The sequence below is a fragment of the Dendropsophus ebraccatus genome, chromosome 8 (assembly GCF_027789765.1).
Source record: "Dendropsophus ebraccatus isolate aDenEbr1 chromosome 8, aDenEbr1.pat, whole genome shotgun sequence".
Classification (NCBI taxonomy): domain Eukaryota; kingdom Metazoa; phylum Chordata; class Amphibia; order Anura; family Hylidae; genus Dendropsophus; species Dendropsophus ebraccatus.
Genome location: NC_091461.1, coordinates 20,645,181 through 20,664,966, shown reverse-complemented (window position 1 = coordinate 20,664,966; position 19,786 = coordinate 20,645,181). Strand labels below are relative to the sequence as shown.

The following is a 19,786-nucleotide window of genomic DNA, read 5'->3' as shown; positions in this document are numbered from 1 at the left end:
ATGAACGGAGCAACATAGTGAATACGTGAGTTTCCACTACTTTCAAAACAAAGGAGTCGGGGTCTTATTTTGGAGATTGTGGTTAGTGAGTACCAGTGGTTGTAACCCCCCCCCCCCCCCCCCGACAAAATCTCTATTGTAAAGTACTGTGTGACCCCTACCTACCCCGTATAGAGGGTCCACCTTGTTTAATATAAAATAACACATCCACTATTAGCCGTATTGGTATGAATTCTCGGTATCTCCTAGATTTAGTCTTTCCTTGTTTTAAAGCTACAAGTAGAAGTCATAGTAAACCCTGCAGTTGTTTAATATAGGCTGAGATCTAATACTGACCAGGCCCTAGTAATGTGTCACCACCCCAGTGTTTCTGAGAATACCCGTGACATTTCCTTTAAATACTTAGGTTTTTGGACAATCTCTACTTGTTACAAGGGTGGTTGGACAGTAAGCCGAGACCCTCCGTGATCAGTAATGAGAATTCCACAAAGCATGTAATTTCCTTGCAGCGCCATCACAGGTAACATGAAGCATTACATGCTTCATATTCAAATCCATGTGCTGTCCGTGTGATGTATACAGCTGTGTACCAATGTTCCCAGACCCCCTGGGGGGGGGCACTAGACAATTAAACGGAGGGAACTACAAGATGATGGATAATGACTAGAAATATAGAAAACTGCACCCTGCAAATATCACTTACTTGTAAAAATGCCAAAATTAAGACCCCCCCCCCCCCATATCCTTGATTTTATTTATACTGGGGTTGTTATATTATCCCTCCACTACACGGTCAGTTAATAGGATTGTCCTAACATGTATTGTACAATAGCTGCTGATCAGACACCATAAAGGTCCTTAATCTGGGTCGACAGATGGAACAATTTCCAATGGGGCTCATCATTTTAGCATTTAACATTAAAGTAGAAGTCCCACCAAATCCCCAAAAATCGGCAGGCAGATGGGGGAGTGCGGCAAAATAATAAATAATGTGAACTCACCCATCCTCATGCCTCCGCTGTGCTGTTTCCGGGTCCCGCTGACAAACGTACCTGGCTCTTCCAGCTGCAACGCCACGGCCTGGCTGAGCAATTGCCCGCCCCAGTCACTGATTGGCTAAGCGGGCAGCCACTCAGCCAGATATGTGACATTGCAGCGGGAGGAGCTGCAGGACCCGGGAGTGGCGCTACGGAGCACGAGGAAAGGTAAGTATACTTTGCTTATTATTTTCCCACATCCCCCTTCCTGCCTGCATTTTTGGGTTTTAATGTTTATCTAACTTCTGATATGTCATAGGTTTGGATCAGTATCTGCTAAGGGTGGGTTCACACTGCGTTTTTGCAATCCGTTTAACGGATCCGTTTTTTTTAACGGACAAAAAAAGTGTCAGCAACGTTTTTGTGTCCGTCAAAAAAACCCGTATCCGTTTTGATCTGTTTTTTTATAATGGAAGTCAATGGAAAAATGGATCAAAACGGATGCGCACAACTGCATCCGTTTTTCATCCTTTTTAAAAAAAAAACAAAAAAAAAACGGATTGTAAAAACGGATTGCAAAAACGCAGTGTGAACCCAGCCTAAGACCCCCACTGATTGCTAGAATGAAGAGGCAACAGCACTCGGCTGTGCCCCTTCATTACTGCTTCGCATTCCTTGAAACTTTATGGGGCAGCATAGTCGCTCAGTGGTTAGAACTGTAGCCTTGGGTGGTGGTGGTGGTTAACACATGCAAAGAGTTTGTATGTTCTCTCCCTGTTCACATTTGTTTCCTCCTGGTTCTCCGGGTTTCTTCCCACACCCAAAACATATAAATAGGCAAATTTAGATTGTGAGTTCTAATAGGGACAGGGACCAAAAAAAGTGCTTCAGAATCAGTTGGTGCTATAGAGATAAAAGCATTATTATTGAAAAAAAAATAAAAAAAATAAAAAAGAATTATATTTAAAGAGGTTTGATTTAAATTTTAGGTATGCTGTAAAGGGTGTTCCCATTGAAGACAATATAGTACATCCGCAGTGTAAGCTGTACATGTCAGATAGAGGAAGGATCCACTTTTGGGACCTTCAACCTAAAACATGATGTGAACCGAGCCAAAGGAAACAAAGTTATATATTATATTAGACTGCTGGGTAAAGATTAGTCCTGTGGCTATTTGCCCGGAGACCTGGCCAGTATCATCTTCTATTACACCATATGTGTTCACGGCTTCAGTAGGACATGAACTTCAAATACTGGGAGTTTATTTGATTTGTAAAAAACAAAATGCTATAAAAATACTTATTAAAAGCTTTTCTCGATTGGCTTGGCCTCGCTAGTTCCCAGTCTCAACCAAATGAATGGGTGACTATAGAATATATGGCCAAAGTTGGAGTCAGAATTTGGAACCTGTTGGGTGATACCACTTCTAAGATCCAAGGATCCAATGATTCTAAGAAATCAAAAGGGTTTTCCCAAGATGATAGCAGGATAAGTGATCAGTGTTTGATCGGTGGAGATCCAACCACTGGGAACCCAAATGATTGTAAGAATGAAGTTCTCTTATCTTGTTTGAAAAGAGAAGTGGTCGAGTATGCATGCAGCCCCACCACTTGCTCACTATCCGACTGTTGAGGACAGCTGAAAGCGGTACTCTGTTCTTTTTAGCAGTCTGGTAGCAAGTAGAGGTGACAAGGTAACCCCACTCTCACGACGATCAATCCCCCCATCGATGAGCAACATATATCACCTATCCTTCAGAGAGTTGACAAGTTATAATCTTGATATAACTAAAATTATATCAAAGATTTTGATGGAAACAAAAGCCATAACATTTAGATGTACGCTAGGGATTATGACTGCTCACACTTGTCTTGTTGACTTTTAACCTGCTTATCCGACATCTAGAGAATCTGAAAAATAATCAAATGACATCCTTTGTATTTAGTCCAAAAAACACTTTAAAAAACCTACAAGCTTATTTTCTGCAGCTAGGAACTATTGAAAGTCACACTACAAAGCCAGATCTCGTGTTTAGCGGGGATTTTCCGAGTCGCCTTCTATTCTTCAGAAGGAACGTGTGATGAAACAAAACTACAAAACAAATATATATACTCTGGATGCTGACCATAAGCTTGTTCTTATCTGCAGTTCTCATACTAGTCCAAGTACAAACTGCATTATTAGCCTAGACAAGAAGGGAGGGGGGGGACCACACGCGTTTTGGAGTGAAGCGATGAAAATAAAAACATATTCCTTGTTTCGGCTGCTTGCAGGCATAAAGTCAACATAATGATACCAGTAGGGAGTATAATGCAAAATATTCCTATTCCTTTAAGATTCATGATTCTCTATAATGCCCATCGTTTGCATCCATAATGCTGTAAATTGGTCTATTGAGCAATAGACACCATTCCCTGGATTTACCCATTGTATCCACATTTATAAGTCCATTAGTAGGCCTGAATTGCCCATATGCCAGTAGGCCATACTTCATTTAGAGATGGAGGACCCATGTAGAGTCTAAGTGACTTCCAGGAAAGCCCATCTATTGTAGAGATTCCTGCACAGTCGGTGGGGTGGCTGCACTCAAGTAAAATCCGATTTGCTTTTGACCTTTCAGTAATGATTTATGGGAAGAGTTAAAAAGGAAGTTGATGGTAAAAGGTCAAAAAAGACGTGTATCGAGGAGCTGTCCGGATATCTTTATTCCATCCTTCCATCAGCTTTTAACGTGAACTTTTCAATTAACTCTTTCGGGGCTTGTAGATGCCTCCAGAGATAGAGCTTTCCCAAAGGAACCAATGTAAAGGTCCACTGACTTGAGAAGGTTTCATGTAGTAAATTCCTTACTCTTTGCTTGTAATTTCCAAGCTACAGCTAAGAGGAAGAGTCTAAAGCTACAAAATCCACCGATAATCTGCCATAGGATCTCATACACTCTAAAGATGGATGCACTTGGCAGGAATGGGTTCTTGAGGTCAATCCATGCTCGGTCCTTTAAGAAAAAAAAAAAAAGCCCTTTCTTGTGCTGTGAACTAGATAAGAGAGAGTCTGAGCCGGGGTTGTGACTTCCTCAGCACAGAATGTGATTTTCTTCTGTCACCATAATGGAAAAGAAGGTATTCTCTGGGGAGCATTCCCCCGTGTCTTCTGTGACTTGCGGAGGACTGAGAGAGCTTCTCCCGCTGTCATTGTCCTTTCCTGCCAAATAGAAGAAAAGATATTTAATAAACTGTACGTGTTTAGTCTCCTAGATTCTGCAGTCAGTATTGTCCATGATGTGACATCCAGTGGTCAGAAGTGGTAGTCAATACCACCGATTCCCCTAAGGTAACTACACAGGCACAACAGCTACACCTATCAATTTATGTAGATTATTGCAAGATTAAAGTTATCCCCTATCCATAGGACATCTGATTGATGAGGGACTGATCACTGGGACCGTCACAAATCCTTGTCCCTCTAATAGAAAAGCAACGTTCAAGATTGACTGCGACTCCATTAATGCTCTAAGGGACTTCCGAATGTTGCAAAGTGCTGTACTTGACTATGTTTGGATGTTCTATAGAGAGTGAATGGAGCAATGACCAAGCATGTATGCTTTTGCTCTATTTACTTAGGGACAAAAAGTGTGTTGTTGTGACTGATGGGGGTCTCAGGCCAGCCGACATTCTCCACACCCCCCCTCCCGATCCACTAATTATACTGCGGCTCGGAGACTCAAGGAACAATAACATATATGAAACTGCCAGGATACCAGAGAGAGACATATGACTTCAGATTGACACTAGTTTGGGGCAAATTGTGGATGGAGAAGTGGAATATATCCATTAAAGGGGCTGAATGGTGATAGTTATACAACCAGGCCACAGTGTTATAATAAGGTTTCCTGAGGGGCATCTCCTGGGGATACAGAACATTAGAAGCATTGCTGTCAGGCCTGAATTCCTGATGGAACTCTTATGGCCATTATAGTTACACATGAAGCTCCTGAGACCCAGTGCAGTAACTATTTCTCTTGTCCCCTTTATAACACTGGTGTTTTCCTTTGTGGCCGAGATGCCTTTGGACACCCTCAGGTCTCGGGGGGCCTGGTGACTCTGCCCTTATAGCCTCATAAGACAGCGGCAAGAGGCTTGGAGCTTATGGGTGTTCCAAAGGACACAGACAACTGTATTATACGTGGCTCATGGTAGGCAGGAGGCATGTTACAGGAACAGTTGAGCGAGACTGCCCAAGGTTTGTATGAACCTGAACCATTGACATTTGAATCTCGCTGTCTTCTTGTTCTGAGGGGAAGGTAAAGACAGCTTGGGTCCTGCTTGGAAAAGTGGGATACAGCCTATGACCTAGGCCAGGGGTAGGGAACCTTGACTCTCCAGATGTTGCAAAACTTTAACTCCCATCATGCCTGGACAGCCAACACTTTAGCTTTGGCTGTCCAGGCATGATAGGAGTTGTAGTTTTGCAACAGCTGGAGAGTCGAGGTTCCCTACCCCTGACCTGGGCCATATTCCTATTTTACAGGCGGGACTCTGCTCGCTCATCTCTAGTTACAGGTCTTGTATTGAGGGGCGATCACATAAAATTTCTGAACAATTTCCCCATCATTCCACAATTACTAATTGATTGAAGTTCAACATCCTGCTCTAAACATTGCTGAATCTTCCTTTTCACTCTATAATATTGCAAATTTTTGTTCCCAGCATAAGAATCTACTAAAATCTAGCATTCTCATGTTCCGCTCTTTACTTGAGCACCATACTGGGGATTGAGTAGGAATAATAATTGTTGGAATAAATGATACCAGTCTCCATATACAATAGGAGTGCAGTGGTAGCACCTTGGGACGGGCTGGCAGTCATTGCTGGCTCATCACTACTCAGTGGTTTTGTCACGTTACTTGCTGCTGGTATGTTTAATTACTATGTTGCTATACTGCATCAGCACAATGGCTTTATACGTATTACTGTGAGCGTTAGCCTTTTTCGGTGCCAACCTTGCCACTCATCCTTTGGGAATGGGTTTTGCTGCCAAACATAAACTCTGAACAGCTTTATCCCAACTGTTTCCAGATTAGTGTTGTATCAGTGGTTTGGAAGTGTGAGAGTAATAGGAACTTACTTTATTCGGCTGTTCTTTAAAAAAAAAAAAAAAAAAAAAAAAAAGGATCCATCTATCGGACTAGGTTGCACTCATCTCTGACAATATATCATACCATACAGCAAAGAGTCCAACAGCACCTGGGTTAGTAGAAAATGCCTCTAGTATTGTAGAAGACGGACGCACGCCAGAGGGTCTTCAATCCCAGTTAAAGACCATAATATATCAAGGAAGGATTGGTCCGACAGCATCCAATAGTGAAAAAGTGGTAGTAGTTTATTCAAGCAACATACACCATAGCAACGTTTCGACCCAACAGGCTTGACATAGACCCTGTTGGGTCGAAACGTTGCTATGGTGTATGTTGCTTGAATAAACTACTACCACTTTTTCACTATTGGATGCTGTCGGACCAATCCTTCCTTAATATATCATACCATGTCTGCTCGGCAAAGATTAGTGCCTGAGCATGCTCGAATCTGATGGTTTGACATTTCAATGCTGGTAGCTGAGGAAGCTGGATGCAGCCCTAGGGAGTCTGGGAAAACATGGATATAGCCTATAGTTGTATCCATGTTTTCCAGGACTCCCTAGGGCTGCATTCAACTTCCTCAGCCACCAGTACTCTAATGCTGAACAACTGGACTCAAGCATGACCGAGTTGCTCTCCTCTCTAGTGATATGTCCCTGATCGCCAAGGGCATAGCTATAAGAGATATACAGGTAGCAGTCACACCAAGGCCCTGGTGTCCAAGGGTGCTCAAAAGTCACTTTCAAATTAGAGGACCTGCATGAGAGATGTTGCCCTGCTACAGATTTTGTCTTGGGGCCCAGGAGTTTCAGGTAATACCTCAACTAGTTCCATGTCCCCTCATTTCCAATAATATGGGAAAGCTCCATACTAGAGTTGAGCAAACTTCGAGCAAGCAGCATTTGATTAGCAGTAACTGTGGAAGTTGGATGCAGCCCTAGGAAGTCCTGGAAAACATGGATACAGCCTAGGCTGTATAGGTTCAGACAACCCTGAGCGTGCTTGAAGTTTACCGTTTACTCAACTTTACTCCAAAAGAGAACATCGCATACTATCATGGTGGCCATGTTGGTTATCATCAAGCTCAGTTTTTCCATTTTTGCCCCAAAAGATTACATATGTTCGGTGTAATATCCTCTAGGACTGGTGGCTGTTATGGAAGATTACTTTTTGCCTCTTTGCACTTGACCAGTGACCCAGTCATGTTCGGCTTCTGGAGGGGAATGTAATATTTCGTCTCTTAATTTCAACTCATCCGTACGGTAAATACGGCAGGAAACTAATCAAGTCTAATCCCGGATTAGTTTCCAAACAGGATGAAATCATGGAGCAAAGTCATCAAACTAAACTGCAGTGATGTGGCGGGGATTAGCAGAGGACGCGGCGCGGTTCAGTATAGGTTATCCTCTCTATCATTTATAGCCAGGTCTCTTCCACCCATCTGAGGTTATTTAATGTCACAGGTTCTGGGGGAAATGTACAAAGTACAAGAATTAAGACAATGCAATCAAAGAAGAACCCCGAACCCCAGCTACAGATCCTACCATCTCTGTATTTTACACCAATTCATTGCACATTGTGGGTACAGAATCCTGTACAAAAATCCACCAGGTGCATGAATTTGCTACAGCCATCTCTCCATATTTAATGATATATCTATATACCATAGCAGTCATTGCCTCCATTAGGACATTATATTGGAGCAGTGTAAATGGCCACCATGTCATAGACAGTGTGTAATAGGAGATCAGCAAAATAACAGGTGCATGTTCATGTCCCCTAGGGGAACAAAACATTATATAAAAAGTTTAGAATGATAAGTGTCAATGTCATGATAGAAAACTTTTGACATGTCATAAGTTTTGATCGGTCTGGGACTGAGTGTTCAGACCCGTACCGATCGGGAGAATGAGCGGGGAGAGGACCGTGCTGCAGCTCATCCAATCCCTGCTCTGTGTCAGCATAATCAGTTGGGCTCCATACAGGGCTGTCTTACCCATTGGGCATGGTAGGCGGCTGCCCGGGGGCCCTTGCGTCCTAGGGGGCCCCTGCCCGCTGTGACATATTTCCTGTCCCCGATCCCCAAGCAAGCTCCCTTGTAGGTATTGTGCCTGTGCTGCCGTCAGCCGCTCCCCCCTCCCCCCCGGCGGACGTGACATCTTCCTTGTCCCTGATCGCACCTCTGCCCAGGGGCCCATAATGCTGTTAAGATGGCCCTGGCTCCATAGACTTAAAACATGGGTCAGACCGATCACGTGACAGGGCTGGGAGAGGACCGCGCTTAGCATAGTCTTCTCCTGATCTGTACGGGTCTTAACATTCAGAACCCGACTGATCAAAACTTTTTACATGTCTCTATGACATACACTCACCGGCCACTTTATTAGGTACACCTGTCCAACTGCACGTTACCACTTAATTTCTAATCAGCCAATCACATGGCGGCAAATCAGTGCATTTAGGCATGTAGACATGGTCAAGACAATCTCCTGCAGTTCAAACCGAGCATCAGTATGGGGAAGAAAGGTGATTTGAGGCCTTTGAACGTGGCATGGTTGGTGGTGCCAGAAGGGCTGGTCTGAGTATTTCAGAAACTGCTGATCTACTGGGATTTTCACGCACAACCATCTCTAGGGTTTACAGAGAATGGTCCGAAAAAGAAAAAACATCCAGTGAGTGGCAGTTCTGTGGGCGGAAATGCCTTGTTGATGCCAGAGGTCAGAGGAGAATGGGCAGACTGGTTCGAGCTGATAGAAAGGCAACAGTGACTCAAATAGCCAACGTCAGACGTCAGACGTCAGAGGAAGTGCTGTGATTAGCACGAAACAGCTGTAACGATCAGTGGAGGGTGCTGGCGTACCGCGCCGTCGTCTGCTAGAGTCTGTGATTTTAAAGGATTTAATAAAGAAAGCTTTTTATGGTGAGTGCACTCTCAAGATTCTTCTATTTTCAAGTGTCAAATAGCCAACGGTTACAACCAAGGTAGGCAGAAGAGCATCTCTGAACGCACAGTACGTCCAACTTTGAGACAGATGGGCTACAGCAGCAGAAGACCACCCGTTACTAGCATGGTGTACCTAATAAAGTGGCCGGTGAGTGTACAGTATCGAACGTTTTTTTTTTTAAGGTGACAGTGACACTTTAATTTTTTTTTTTTTTACATGCCCTATAATAAAATTCAAAATACCCCCTTTTCCCATTTTACGGTGAAAAAAATACCCAGTGCTAGAATTGGCTTTTTTTGGTCACCTCACCTTCTAATAAGAATTTAAAAGAATTAAAAACTTACCATACCAATAAAGAGTTTAACTCATCCTGCAAAAAAACGAGCCCTCCTACAGCTCTATAGAGGGAAAATAAAACATGTATACGAGACTATAATAAGAAACCAGCACTAAATTTTGTTGTTTTCTAGCTTTACCCTACAAATGGTTCTTTTTTTTTTTTTTTTTTTTTTGCATTACATTTTATAATGCAACCGTTAAAAGTAAAACACAAGCCCCCACTATGGCTCAGCTGATGGAAAAATAATTAGCCATGGCAGTGATAAAAACAAAAATGAATAAAAGAAAATTGGCGCACGGTCTTAAAAAAAAAAACTTTTGAGTTTTGATCAGTCTCACGGCAGTGACCCCCAACTCTCAGGAGAACAAGGCGGGAGAAGCGCATGGGAGAATCTCTGTCATGGTGGGTTTATAGTGACATTGCTTTTCCAGAGCTGGATTGGTAATAAAACATGTGAAGAGGTGGCAGACTATTACATTACACTGATATCCCAGTAATGATAGACTGATAGATATTCATCTTGTCTTATTCCCCTGTTCACATCCATTCGATCACATCCAGAGTTATGTACCTGCGACTTGACAGCCCGTAGCAATAAAATACAGATACATTTACTCTCCGTAGTATTTCAGTGTAATGAAAATAATGCTTTGTCGCAATCTGATGACTACAGAGATAATTCAGCCATAAAGCCTGACCACAAAAAAAAATATTAGCCTAAGGTTTCCCCTTTATGATTCTGAACATGGTAGCAGCTACTGATTGCAGTTTTGGAGTTTGCCATTTTTTTTTCTTATAAGGTAAATTATAGTTTGCCCCTTAAAGAATCTGAAACCAGCTGAAGCTGAAACTAGTTGTACACTCCCCCTGCAGCGGCCACTATAGGAGGAATTAGGTATTATATGTCAGCCATTCAAATAATAGCCTGGGGATATCAGGAATATGGCTATAATTGCATCTGAGGCCTGGTGTCTGATGGAGGGAAGAGGCCCCCCATCACATACATACAATATGCTGCCCCCTTCTCAGACTTTGGGCACCAGATGCCAGGATAGACTGCTACCTCGCTACTTCTCCCTCCTGTAATGCTTATAGGCCTCAACCACTACAATGTAGAAGCCATACTGTAAGAGTGAATGCAGCACAATGCAGTAAGACAACACATGGAAGAGACTTTACCCTTGACATTCTTTTATCCTATGTGCTGCTTTGACATTGATAGATAAGGGGAAGCAGAGATTGCGCCGTCAGGCAACATTGTGACCAAGATTTATTACACGGTACCCCACCTACTTCTTATTATCACTGACCTGGCTGCATGCATAAGCTTCACCTTATCCATAGAAATATTGGAGAGTTTCCAGAGGTGACAGTCAGTGATTAGGAGAAGGATTCCAGCGTGACCCAGAATTGGAATTCCCAATCAATCCTATAAAATGGTTTCCAGTACTCGCTACGTTGTAAAATGTTAATTTCCCAATCTATATAGCAGTGTTTTGTAATAACAGGAGCCTCGATCAAAAAGGAAGGATGAAAAAAGGGTTTGTATGGTGGGTACGAGACTAGAGGAACCAGCGATGTTCTCTATCACCAGATGTGGCAGATTTGTTGGGGAACACTCCTCTAAGGGGCGTCCCTGCTGTCATACATATATTCTGTGGTGCTCTGCCCTATAAGCATAGGCCACAATGGGCACTAAAGGGGGTCTCCTACTCCAGTTCTAAACTGCTGCTTTCTACTGAAGACACAAAAAGCTGTGTGAGCTTTTCTCTCTGTCTCCCCCTCCTCCCTTCCGAGACGGCTGATGTAAACAAGTCCCTATCTGCAACTTTGTAATTTTAGAGGGATAATCACAATGAGTTCATCAGCAACTTGACCTCAGAATAACCCTCCAAGCATTACAACGAAGCTACAAAGTTGCAGACAAAGCCAGTCAGGGACTTCTTGACATAATCTGTCTCAGAAGGGAGGAGGGGGAGATTGAGAGAGAAGCTCTCACACAGATATTTTTGTGTCTTCAGCAGAAAGCAGTAAGAACTGGGGGAAGGAGACTGAATAGAAAATAACATATATGGAAGGTATTGTTAATCTCACCATGAAAATTTACATTTCAGCGGAATACCCCTTTAAGTGATTCACCTGAAATGCAACTCAAAAGTTTCAAACTTAGGTGAATCTAAACTTTTTTAGGAAATGTATTTAGTACTGAATTAACTCATTTATCTCAAAATGTTTGGCTTGGAAGTGACAGTCTTTTTGATATATACACTCAAGGCTATTATGAAAGGGTTCACGTTGTGGAATCCAATTGTTTGCATTGTTCTAGTTCAGGGGTGTCAAACTACAATGCCTGGACAGACAAAGCTTTGGCACTCCAGACATGATGGGAATTGTAGTTGTGTAACAGCTGGAGGGCCTCAGTATGACAGACATATTGTAGTCCATGGAGCGACATACCCTCCTTGGTCATCCTCTTCTGTATGTTGTTCCTGGTGTGGTAGGTGATCCTCGGCTGCATCGGTCTGTCGGCAGGATTATTCTGTAGATCCCTTTGCCCATTCAATTTGGTTCCATCTGGGATGTTGTTTGCACTGAAAAAGAAAAAAGTAAATTTTATTAAAAATATCACCTTTACCAAATTTGAAAAAGACGATAAGTGATCCCAAATGTTTTTTTCCCTTAGTTTGCACAGAATTTCAATATTTGGAGAAGCAGTTTGTGCTTCAGAGCTGTCATTTGGGAATAAGAGGTCAGCCATATTTAAAATTTGTCACTAGGTTTATGTTGCCTAAATCAGGGCAGCATAAACTATTGGCAGAAATGCTGAACAGATCTGTGTATTACTTACATCATTCTGTTCAACTGTTCTCCTAATATGCAGGAGAATAGGATTCTTGCCATACCCCTCCCCTCGCCCTCTAGCTGCTGATTGACAGCTGACTGCCCATACACAGCATGGATAGATAACTGCCAATCAGCAGCTAGTGGGTGGAGTTTTCTGCTTCTCATGAATATTGAGGACTACTGAGCTCATGCACATAATGGGGAGGACTACTTATTGTCCATGTTATTCAAGAGGATATCTCTGAATCAGCTGCACAGAACAATGTAAGTGATACATCATTCTGTTCAGCTTCTCTGTCACTAGTTTATGCTATCCTGAGATAGGACAGCCTAAACCTAATGACAAGAGTCTCTTTAAGTAACATACTCTCAAATCATAAATCCCCTCTTACTTACTATATACCCCCCAGCAATCTATAAATATCACATTCATGCCCAACGTACAGTATAGGGGAGGAGTATTTCATCACTGGTACCCCCACCAGTCATAAGAACAAGAACCCTATGTACCGTGTAGTGGTGGTCAGACTTGTGCACTTCCGATTTATTCAACTAAGACACAAAGAGCTCTTACCTAACATGTCCCTGTGCATCTGCATAGCTCACACTTATGATATTTCCATGTCAGGAACTGTCCAGAGCAAGAGAGGTTTTTCATGGGGATTTGCTGGACAGTTCCTGACATGGACAGAGGTGGCAGCAGAGAGCACTGTATCAGAGTGGAAACAATACACCACTTCATGCAGGACATACAGCAGCTGATAAGTACTGGAAGACTGGGGATTTAAAAAAAAAAAAATTATATAACTTTCTGACACCAGTTGATCTGCAAACATTTTTTTCTGCTAGAGCACCCCTTTAAATCTGAGGGATTTATAGAATAGACCAAAAGCAGATTCAACTGGCAAAACAGGGATCACCTTGTGTATCTATCAGACATCTTGTAGATGTATCATAAATAGCCATGTTGAAAAAGAAAACAAAAAAAACGTAAAATACTAAAGCAAGGACGACAGTACAACCCACATGCACTCAAGGATCTGGTGTTGCAGAGGATTTCCTTTAATTTTAATGGGGGGGGGGGGGGGCGCTTTCTAAAGACTTGCAATTTTTAGGAAGACTGCTTAGTGCTGTCTAGACGAGAAGTAGCTAATAACTAGAGATGAGCGAACCGGGTTCGGGTCAATCCGAACCCGAGCGTTCGGTATTTTATTAGCGGTGGCTGCTGAACTTGGATAAAGCTCTAAGGTTGTCTGGAAAACATGGATACAGCCAATGACTATATCCATGTTTTCCACATAGCCTTAGGGCTTTATCCAACTTCAGCAGCCACCGCTAATCAAATGCTGAACGATCGGGTTCGGATCGACTCGAGCATGCTCCAGGTTCACTCATCTCTACTAATAACTAAATAGAAATACATGTAACTAAACGCACAAGGAATAGTGCACATAGCCGGGGCTACAGCCCAATGACACAAGGTCAGTAAATCTATTGGGGATCCTGGTGATTGCAGGTGGTTGATCCCCCCCCCCTCTCTGCGCGGTAATCAATAACGGTACGGTGGCCGGTGTTAGTATACGCTTACACATCACATGCGGAGCATTAGGCAGCGAGTGACATTCTTATTTGTGCATTAATGTGGCAGCATGCTTTATGGCTGCACTCACTTAGCTAATCTTTTCTCAATTTTCACCTCAAAGGTAATGTTTTTGAGATCACTCAGCCGTCGTTGCTCATGAATACAAATGAATGCGTATTTTTAGAAAAAATAATTTGCTCGGAGACGGCGGCATTTCACGTCTACCATCTCCTGTAAATTAATCTGCTGACGCGGCGGTTTAGAATTACACGTATGACGGAGCCGAGCCGCTCTTCCGCGTGATGGAGAAAGGAATTAAAAATTATATATATATTTTAAATGTTGTATTTAACAATCCGTATTTTCTTCCATATGTAACCCCAATAATCTTTAACCTTTTCTAAAAAGACCAGAAATGCGAGATGAAGCAGGTATAACTGTGAACTCAGTGTGAGAACTGTCATCGGAGCCGCTGACGGATCAGCCGTGAATTCCACTTTGTCGGCAAAAGTTTGGGTCTCCATGGCTACAAACACACACGAGACCACAATGTGTGCAACCCCCGCATTGGATCAGAATAGGGGTCTCGGGAATTACAATCTCATCTGTGTTTGTAGCCATGGAGACCCGGACTTCCGCTGATCCGTCAGCGGCTCCGATGACCGTTCTCACAGTGAACTGATCTAGTAGCAGCCCTGACAACGGTATACTTTAAATATTTTTGAAAATATTTTCATTTTGCAAACTTGTTTCCTTCTCCTGATAGGCTGCTCTTTACCTCCCTTTATTGACAGCTTGTTGTGTAGGTTACTGACCACAGCTCTGCTCTAACAGCAGTGCTCTGGCTGGTGTATATATATAGTTACAGTATACATATAAATATATAACATACAGTATATTTACACTATATCTGTGTTATAGCTATATACACACACCAGCCAGACCACTCCTTTTAAAGCAGAGTAGTGGTCGGTAACCTAGACAACGAGTTGTCAACAATGGGATATAAAGAGGACAAGGCGTCAAGTTTGCTAAATTTAATATATTTGCAAAAATATTTAATTTGTCCAAGAAGTATAACTGTGTTAGCTGAGATGGGAACTGTAGACACAACTGTTTGATTAGCGGGTATTACTATCACTAGGATATGCCATCCCTGCATAAGTGGTGGGGGACTTATAGATATAGTAACCACCACCATGACTGGCAGTGTGCTGCTCTGTTTCTTTGGTGTGTTTGGTGTGTAGTGATCCATGGTATGTACATACAAGAGCAGAGACCCCCTGCTTGGCAAATGTAGTAGGCAAGCAGCGTTGCATACAGTACCATGTGCATTGCTGCTCACTTCATTTTAAATAAACTCTGTCAGCAGGTTTATGGTGTCCTATCTCAGGGTAGCATAATCTAGTGACAGAGAAGCTTAACAGAATGATGTATCCCTTACATTGTTTTGTGCAGCTGATCCAGAGATATCCTCCTGAATAACATGGACAATAAGTAGTCCTCTCCATTATGTGCATGAGCCCAGTAGTCCGCAATCTTCATGAGAAGAAGAAAACTCCGCCAACCAGTGGCTGATTGGCAGTTATCTGTCCATGCTGTGTACAGGCAGTGAACTGTCAATCAGCAGCTGGAGGGCAGGGGGAGGGGTGTGGCAAGAATCCTATTCTCCTGCATATTAGGAGAACGGCTAAAAAGAATGATGTACAGTAAGTAATACACCGATCTGTTCAGCATTTCTATTACAAGTTTATGCTGCCTTCATTTAAGGCAACATAAACCTAGTGACAGATTCCCTTTAAAGAAGCACAGTGCACCACCATACTGTGTTAGATAGATGTTCTGCTCCCACAGATAGAGCCAGCGCGTGCTACTTATTTACTTCCAAGATTTCTACAAATTCTGTGAATCAATGAATTCTGCATGGTATCTGTGCAGGTCACGCTTTTCTAGTCCTGTACAACCTGTTTATCTGCAGCTTCTCTGAGATCTTCTGTCTTCCTGGAGATTTAAAGGGCTTTTCCACCAGAAGATCATTGGTGACCTGCTTTGCCCTTTCAATGTGTTTTAATTATAGGTATCTCTGGAGCTTTATTCCCCATTAAACAAGGGCATTGGCAGCTGGGATTGTTACTCTTTGGTTATTGTTAATTTATGGTTATGGAATTGATCACTTGGAAAGTAGAAATCCATGACTGTATGTATTATCACTAATGTATACTCCGACCAATATGAGATACTATGCAATAGAGATCATAATAGTGAGGCAAGCTTTCGGCCCTTCCCGGACCTTCTTCAGGCTAAAGGATCTCTGTAATGGATAAACATTGTATAAATATAGGGTTTACATTATGTTCCAAGTATACATATTAAGGAACTAACATGATAAATGTGGAGAATATAATATAAATCAAGACAACAAAACATGAATATATACACTTATATATACAGTAGGATGCAGAGGAAGGGGTATATAGTAGCTAATCAGCATCCAAGCAAAAAGATCCACTTCAATAGTAGGTATATGGATTCAAATAACTATGACATGGCTCATGAGGGGTATATATATATATGCATGCAGGGTGGATGCGCAGAGAATGGTAACAAGCCGGTATCAAGGAGGCAATAGATCAAAGGAGATAGAATATGACAAAACAGGGGTAACAGGACAAAGGTAACAGGACTAATAATGCAAGCTGAGGAAAACACAGTATCCAGCAGGATAAGGATAACAGAAATGGGGAGGACTCTGAAGTATGGATAAGCAGAGTGTAGTAAATGCAATGGGGGAGATAGTGGGAAGGTAAGGAGAAATGGAGGTATGTCCAGTGAGGTGGAGAGAACACTACAAGTCTGAGGACCCAAGAAGGTAGAGATGAATAAGGTAGAGGAAGGAGGGAATCAGACTGACTTACCGTGTGCAGTGTGTAGCTGGGATCTGGTGGAGTGTGGGCTGAGGCGGCCGTACGTCTTAAATAGGACGTACTTCCGGGTCACATGATCGCGCGTCGTGTCACGTGATGGCGTGCGCGTGACGTCATCGCGCAAGACGCGGTGGGCGGAGCTACGGGGAACATAATGTAATCGGGTCACATGACCGCGTCGTGTCACGTGTCGGCGCGACGTCATCACGCAAGGCGCGGCGGGCGGAGCTACAGGGAGCACAATGATATAGCATTGTGTGTGACCTGAACTAAGGGCAAAAGTGTGGGCAGGAAGAAGAAGGCTATGGGAGTGATGTTGTGTGTACAAGATGTCCTGAGGATAAGCTGGGGAGAGAGGGAGGAGGGATAAAATAGCAAAAGGATGGAGTAGGATAAGATAAAGGAGAAAATGAAAAAAAGGAAAAAATGAAGATAAAAGCATAAAAGTAACAATATGATGGGAAATGATGTAATGCAAAGGGACATGGCGGACAGAAGAGAAGGGTGAGTGCAGTAAGAAGGAAAATAAGGAGAATATAAAGAAATAATGTTAGAGAATAATAAACACAGGGAAATGGTCAGTAGAAGACAATCAACATAGATAGGACATGGACGGTTACCATAGTTACCATCTCAGAATAAATGGAGCTATCATAGGAATGAATTCTAACCCTAGAAGAATATAATGAAAAAAAGATTAGTGGGAGGTACATGGTAACCAAGGCATGTCAATTCAGGAGAACCTGTAAAAAACAGTATACAAATATAGGACAAAGACAACCTGTGTTTAAATGTTGTAAACTCTGTCATATGCCCGGTTGAGGCCATGTGGTTCAATGGTTTGAAGCGTATGTATCCAAAACGCTTCTCTGCGTTTGAGCAATTCCACCCTGTTACCCCCTCTTCTAGGTTGTTCTACTTGTTCAAGCACCTGGAAACGTAGTTGTGCTATGGTGTGACCCATAGCGTGAAAGTGTGCGGGGATGGGAAGTAGTAAATTTTTACAACGGATGGTAGACTTGTGTTTAGAGATGCGGTCTCGGACACGCTGTGTGGTCTCACCAACGTAACCGAGGCCGCAGGGACATTTGATTAGGTACACCACGAAATTAGAATCACAGGTATAGAAGCCTGGTATGGAGAATTGTTTTCCTGTTAGGGGATGCGAGAAGTGTTCACCCTTAGAAATGGCTGAGCACTGGGCGCATCGAAGACATGGGAACGTACCCCTTTTGGGGGGACCCAGAAAACGTTGTTTTTTCGCGGTGAAACTGCCAATGTCCGCACGTACCAGGTGGTCCCGCAAATTCTTCTCCCGCTTATGGCAAACCATGGGGAGGGACTGGAATTCGCCGACCTGGGGGAAGGCGTTCCTAAGTATGGGCCAATGTTTCTTGATGATGCCTACTATCCTAGGGCTGCTGGGATGGTATTTATGTACAAAGGGTAAACGTGGTGTGTCGTGAATCGCTGGTCTAGGTGGCGGTGTTGTGTTTGAGAGGACCCTGTCTGGATAGCCACGCTGTCGGAATTTCTGGGCCATTTCTTCGAGTCTGTTCTGTCGAGTATGGGGGTCACTGACAATGCGGTTAACCCGACTATACTGTGAGATTGGTAAGGATTTTTTAACATTAGGTGGGTGGTTGCTGGAAAAGTGTAATAAATTGTTCCTGTCGGTAGGTTTACGATATAGATCTATGTGGAGATTACCGGATGGATCTTTGAGAATGGTAGTGTCAAGGAAGTCTATTGCGGTGGAATCATGATGGATGGTGAACTGAAGTTCTGGAAAGATGGAATTAATGTGTGTGTGGAAATCCAGAAGAGAGTCAATGTTGCCCCGCCATATGCAAAAAATATCGTCAATGTATCGGTACCACGTATGGGCGTGTTCTTGGAATGTCTGGAAACTGTATATATGGTCGTTTTCAAAACGATCCATGTAGATGTTTGCATATGGGGGGGCAACATTAGACCCCATGGCCGTACCTTGGATCTGTAAATACAGTTGGTCACCAAACATAAAGAAATTGTTGTATAAGATCAGATGTAATAGTTCCAAACAATATTCTTGCTGGCTCGGGGAAAATTGATTGTCTAATAGGAGTTGTTGGACAGCTGCTATACCTTTTTCATGTTGGATCGATGTATACAGACTAGAAACGTCCCAGGTGACTAGCAGGCTATCATGGGGAATGGGGGAGATGTGTTTGATGATGGTGAGGAACTGGGAGGTGTCGAGGAGGAAGGAACGGGTTTGTTTGACCAGGGGGGTGAGTATCTTCTCTAATGTGATGGAAAGAGGAGCCAACAATGAATCGGTGGAAGCCACTATCGGTCTACCTGGAGGATGGTCAAGACGTTTATGAATTTTCGGTAAAATGTAGAATACAGGTGTTATGGGATATTGGTTGGTAAGGAATTGTTGTGTCTTGGAGTCAATAAGGCCTAAAGTGAGGTATTTATCAGTAAGACACTGTATCTGGGATATAAGGGAAGGGGTGGGATCATGACTCAGAGGTAAGTATGTGTTCGTGTCAGAGAGTTGGTTGCGTATCTCTTGTATGTAATCAGACTTATTCATGATCACCAGAGCCCCGCCCTTGTCCGCAGGTTTGATAATCAAGTCTTTAGTCTTCTCCAAGGTGTGAAGGGCCTGGTATTCTTCCACCGTCAGATTGGACCTATATGGTAAGCCCATCTGACTCGTGGTCTTGAGAAAGTCATTGACATCGCGCTGGACAAGTTCAATGTATGTTTCCACAGCGTGTTGGGAATGGGGAGGATTATATTTACTTTTCTGACGTAGTCCAAGATTAGTGATGGAAAAAATAGGGATCGGATCCCTATTACGAGTCCATTCTGGTGGATTAATGGTAAAGTGGGCTTTCAAACGGATTTGGCGGAAGAACCTGTGCAGGTCCTCCTCCAATGTGAAAGTGTCCAAAGTCTTAGTGGGGCAGAACGAGAGTCCCTTGCCCAGTAGAGACATCTCTACTGGGGTAAGGTTGTGGGAGGAGATATTAATAACTAAATTGGA

The 19,786-nt window shown here is 43.0% G+C and overlaps 1 protein-coding gene across 4 annotated transcripts in view; it reads right to left on the bottom strand.

Annotated features, from left to right (window-relative positions):
• Positions 1-19,786, bottom strand: part of ZMAT4 (zinc finger matrin-type 4) — a 333,551-nt gene that overhangs the window by 43,021 nt on the left and 270,744 nt on the right. For 3 of the 4 annotated variants that reach the window (XM_069978907.1, XM_069978908.1, XM_069978909.1), the window contains 2 exons: positions 11,854-11,987; positions 2,704-4,178 (listed from right to left, as the gene is read on the bottom strand). In XM_069978907.1, the coding sequence (XP_069835008.1) occupies positions 4,051-4,178; positions 11,854-11,987 (262 nt within the window). In that variant the 3' untranslated portion in view covers positions 2,704-4,050. Of the gene's footprint in view, positions 1-2,703; positions 4,179-11,853; positions 11,988-19,786 lie in introns of those variants that run through there. The other variant, XM_069978910.1, reaches the window with a different exon arrangement.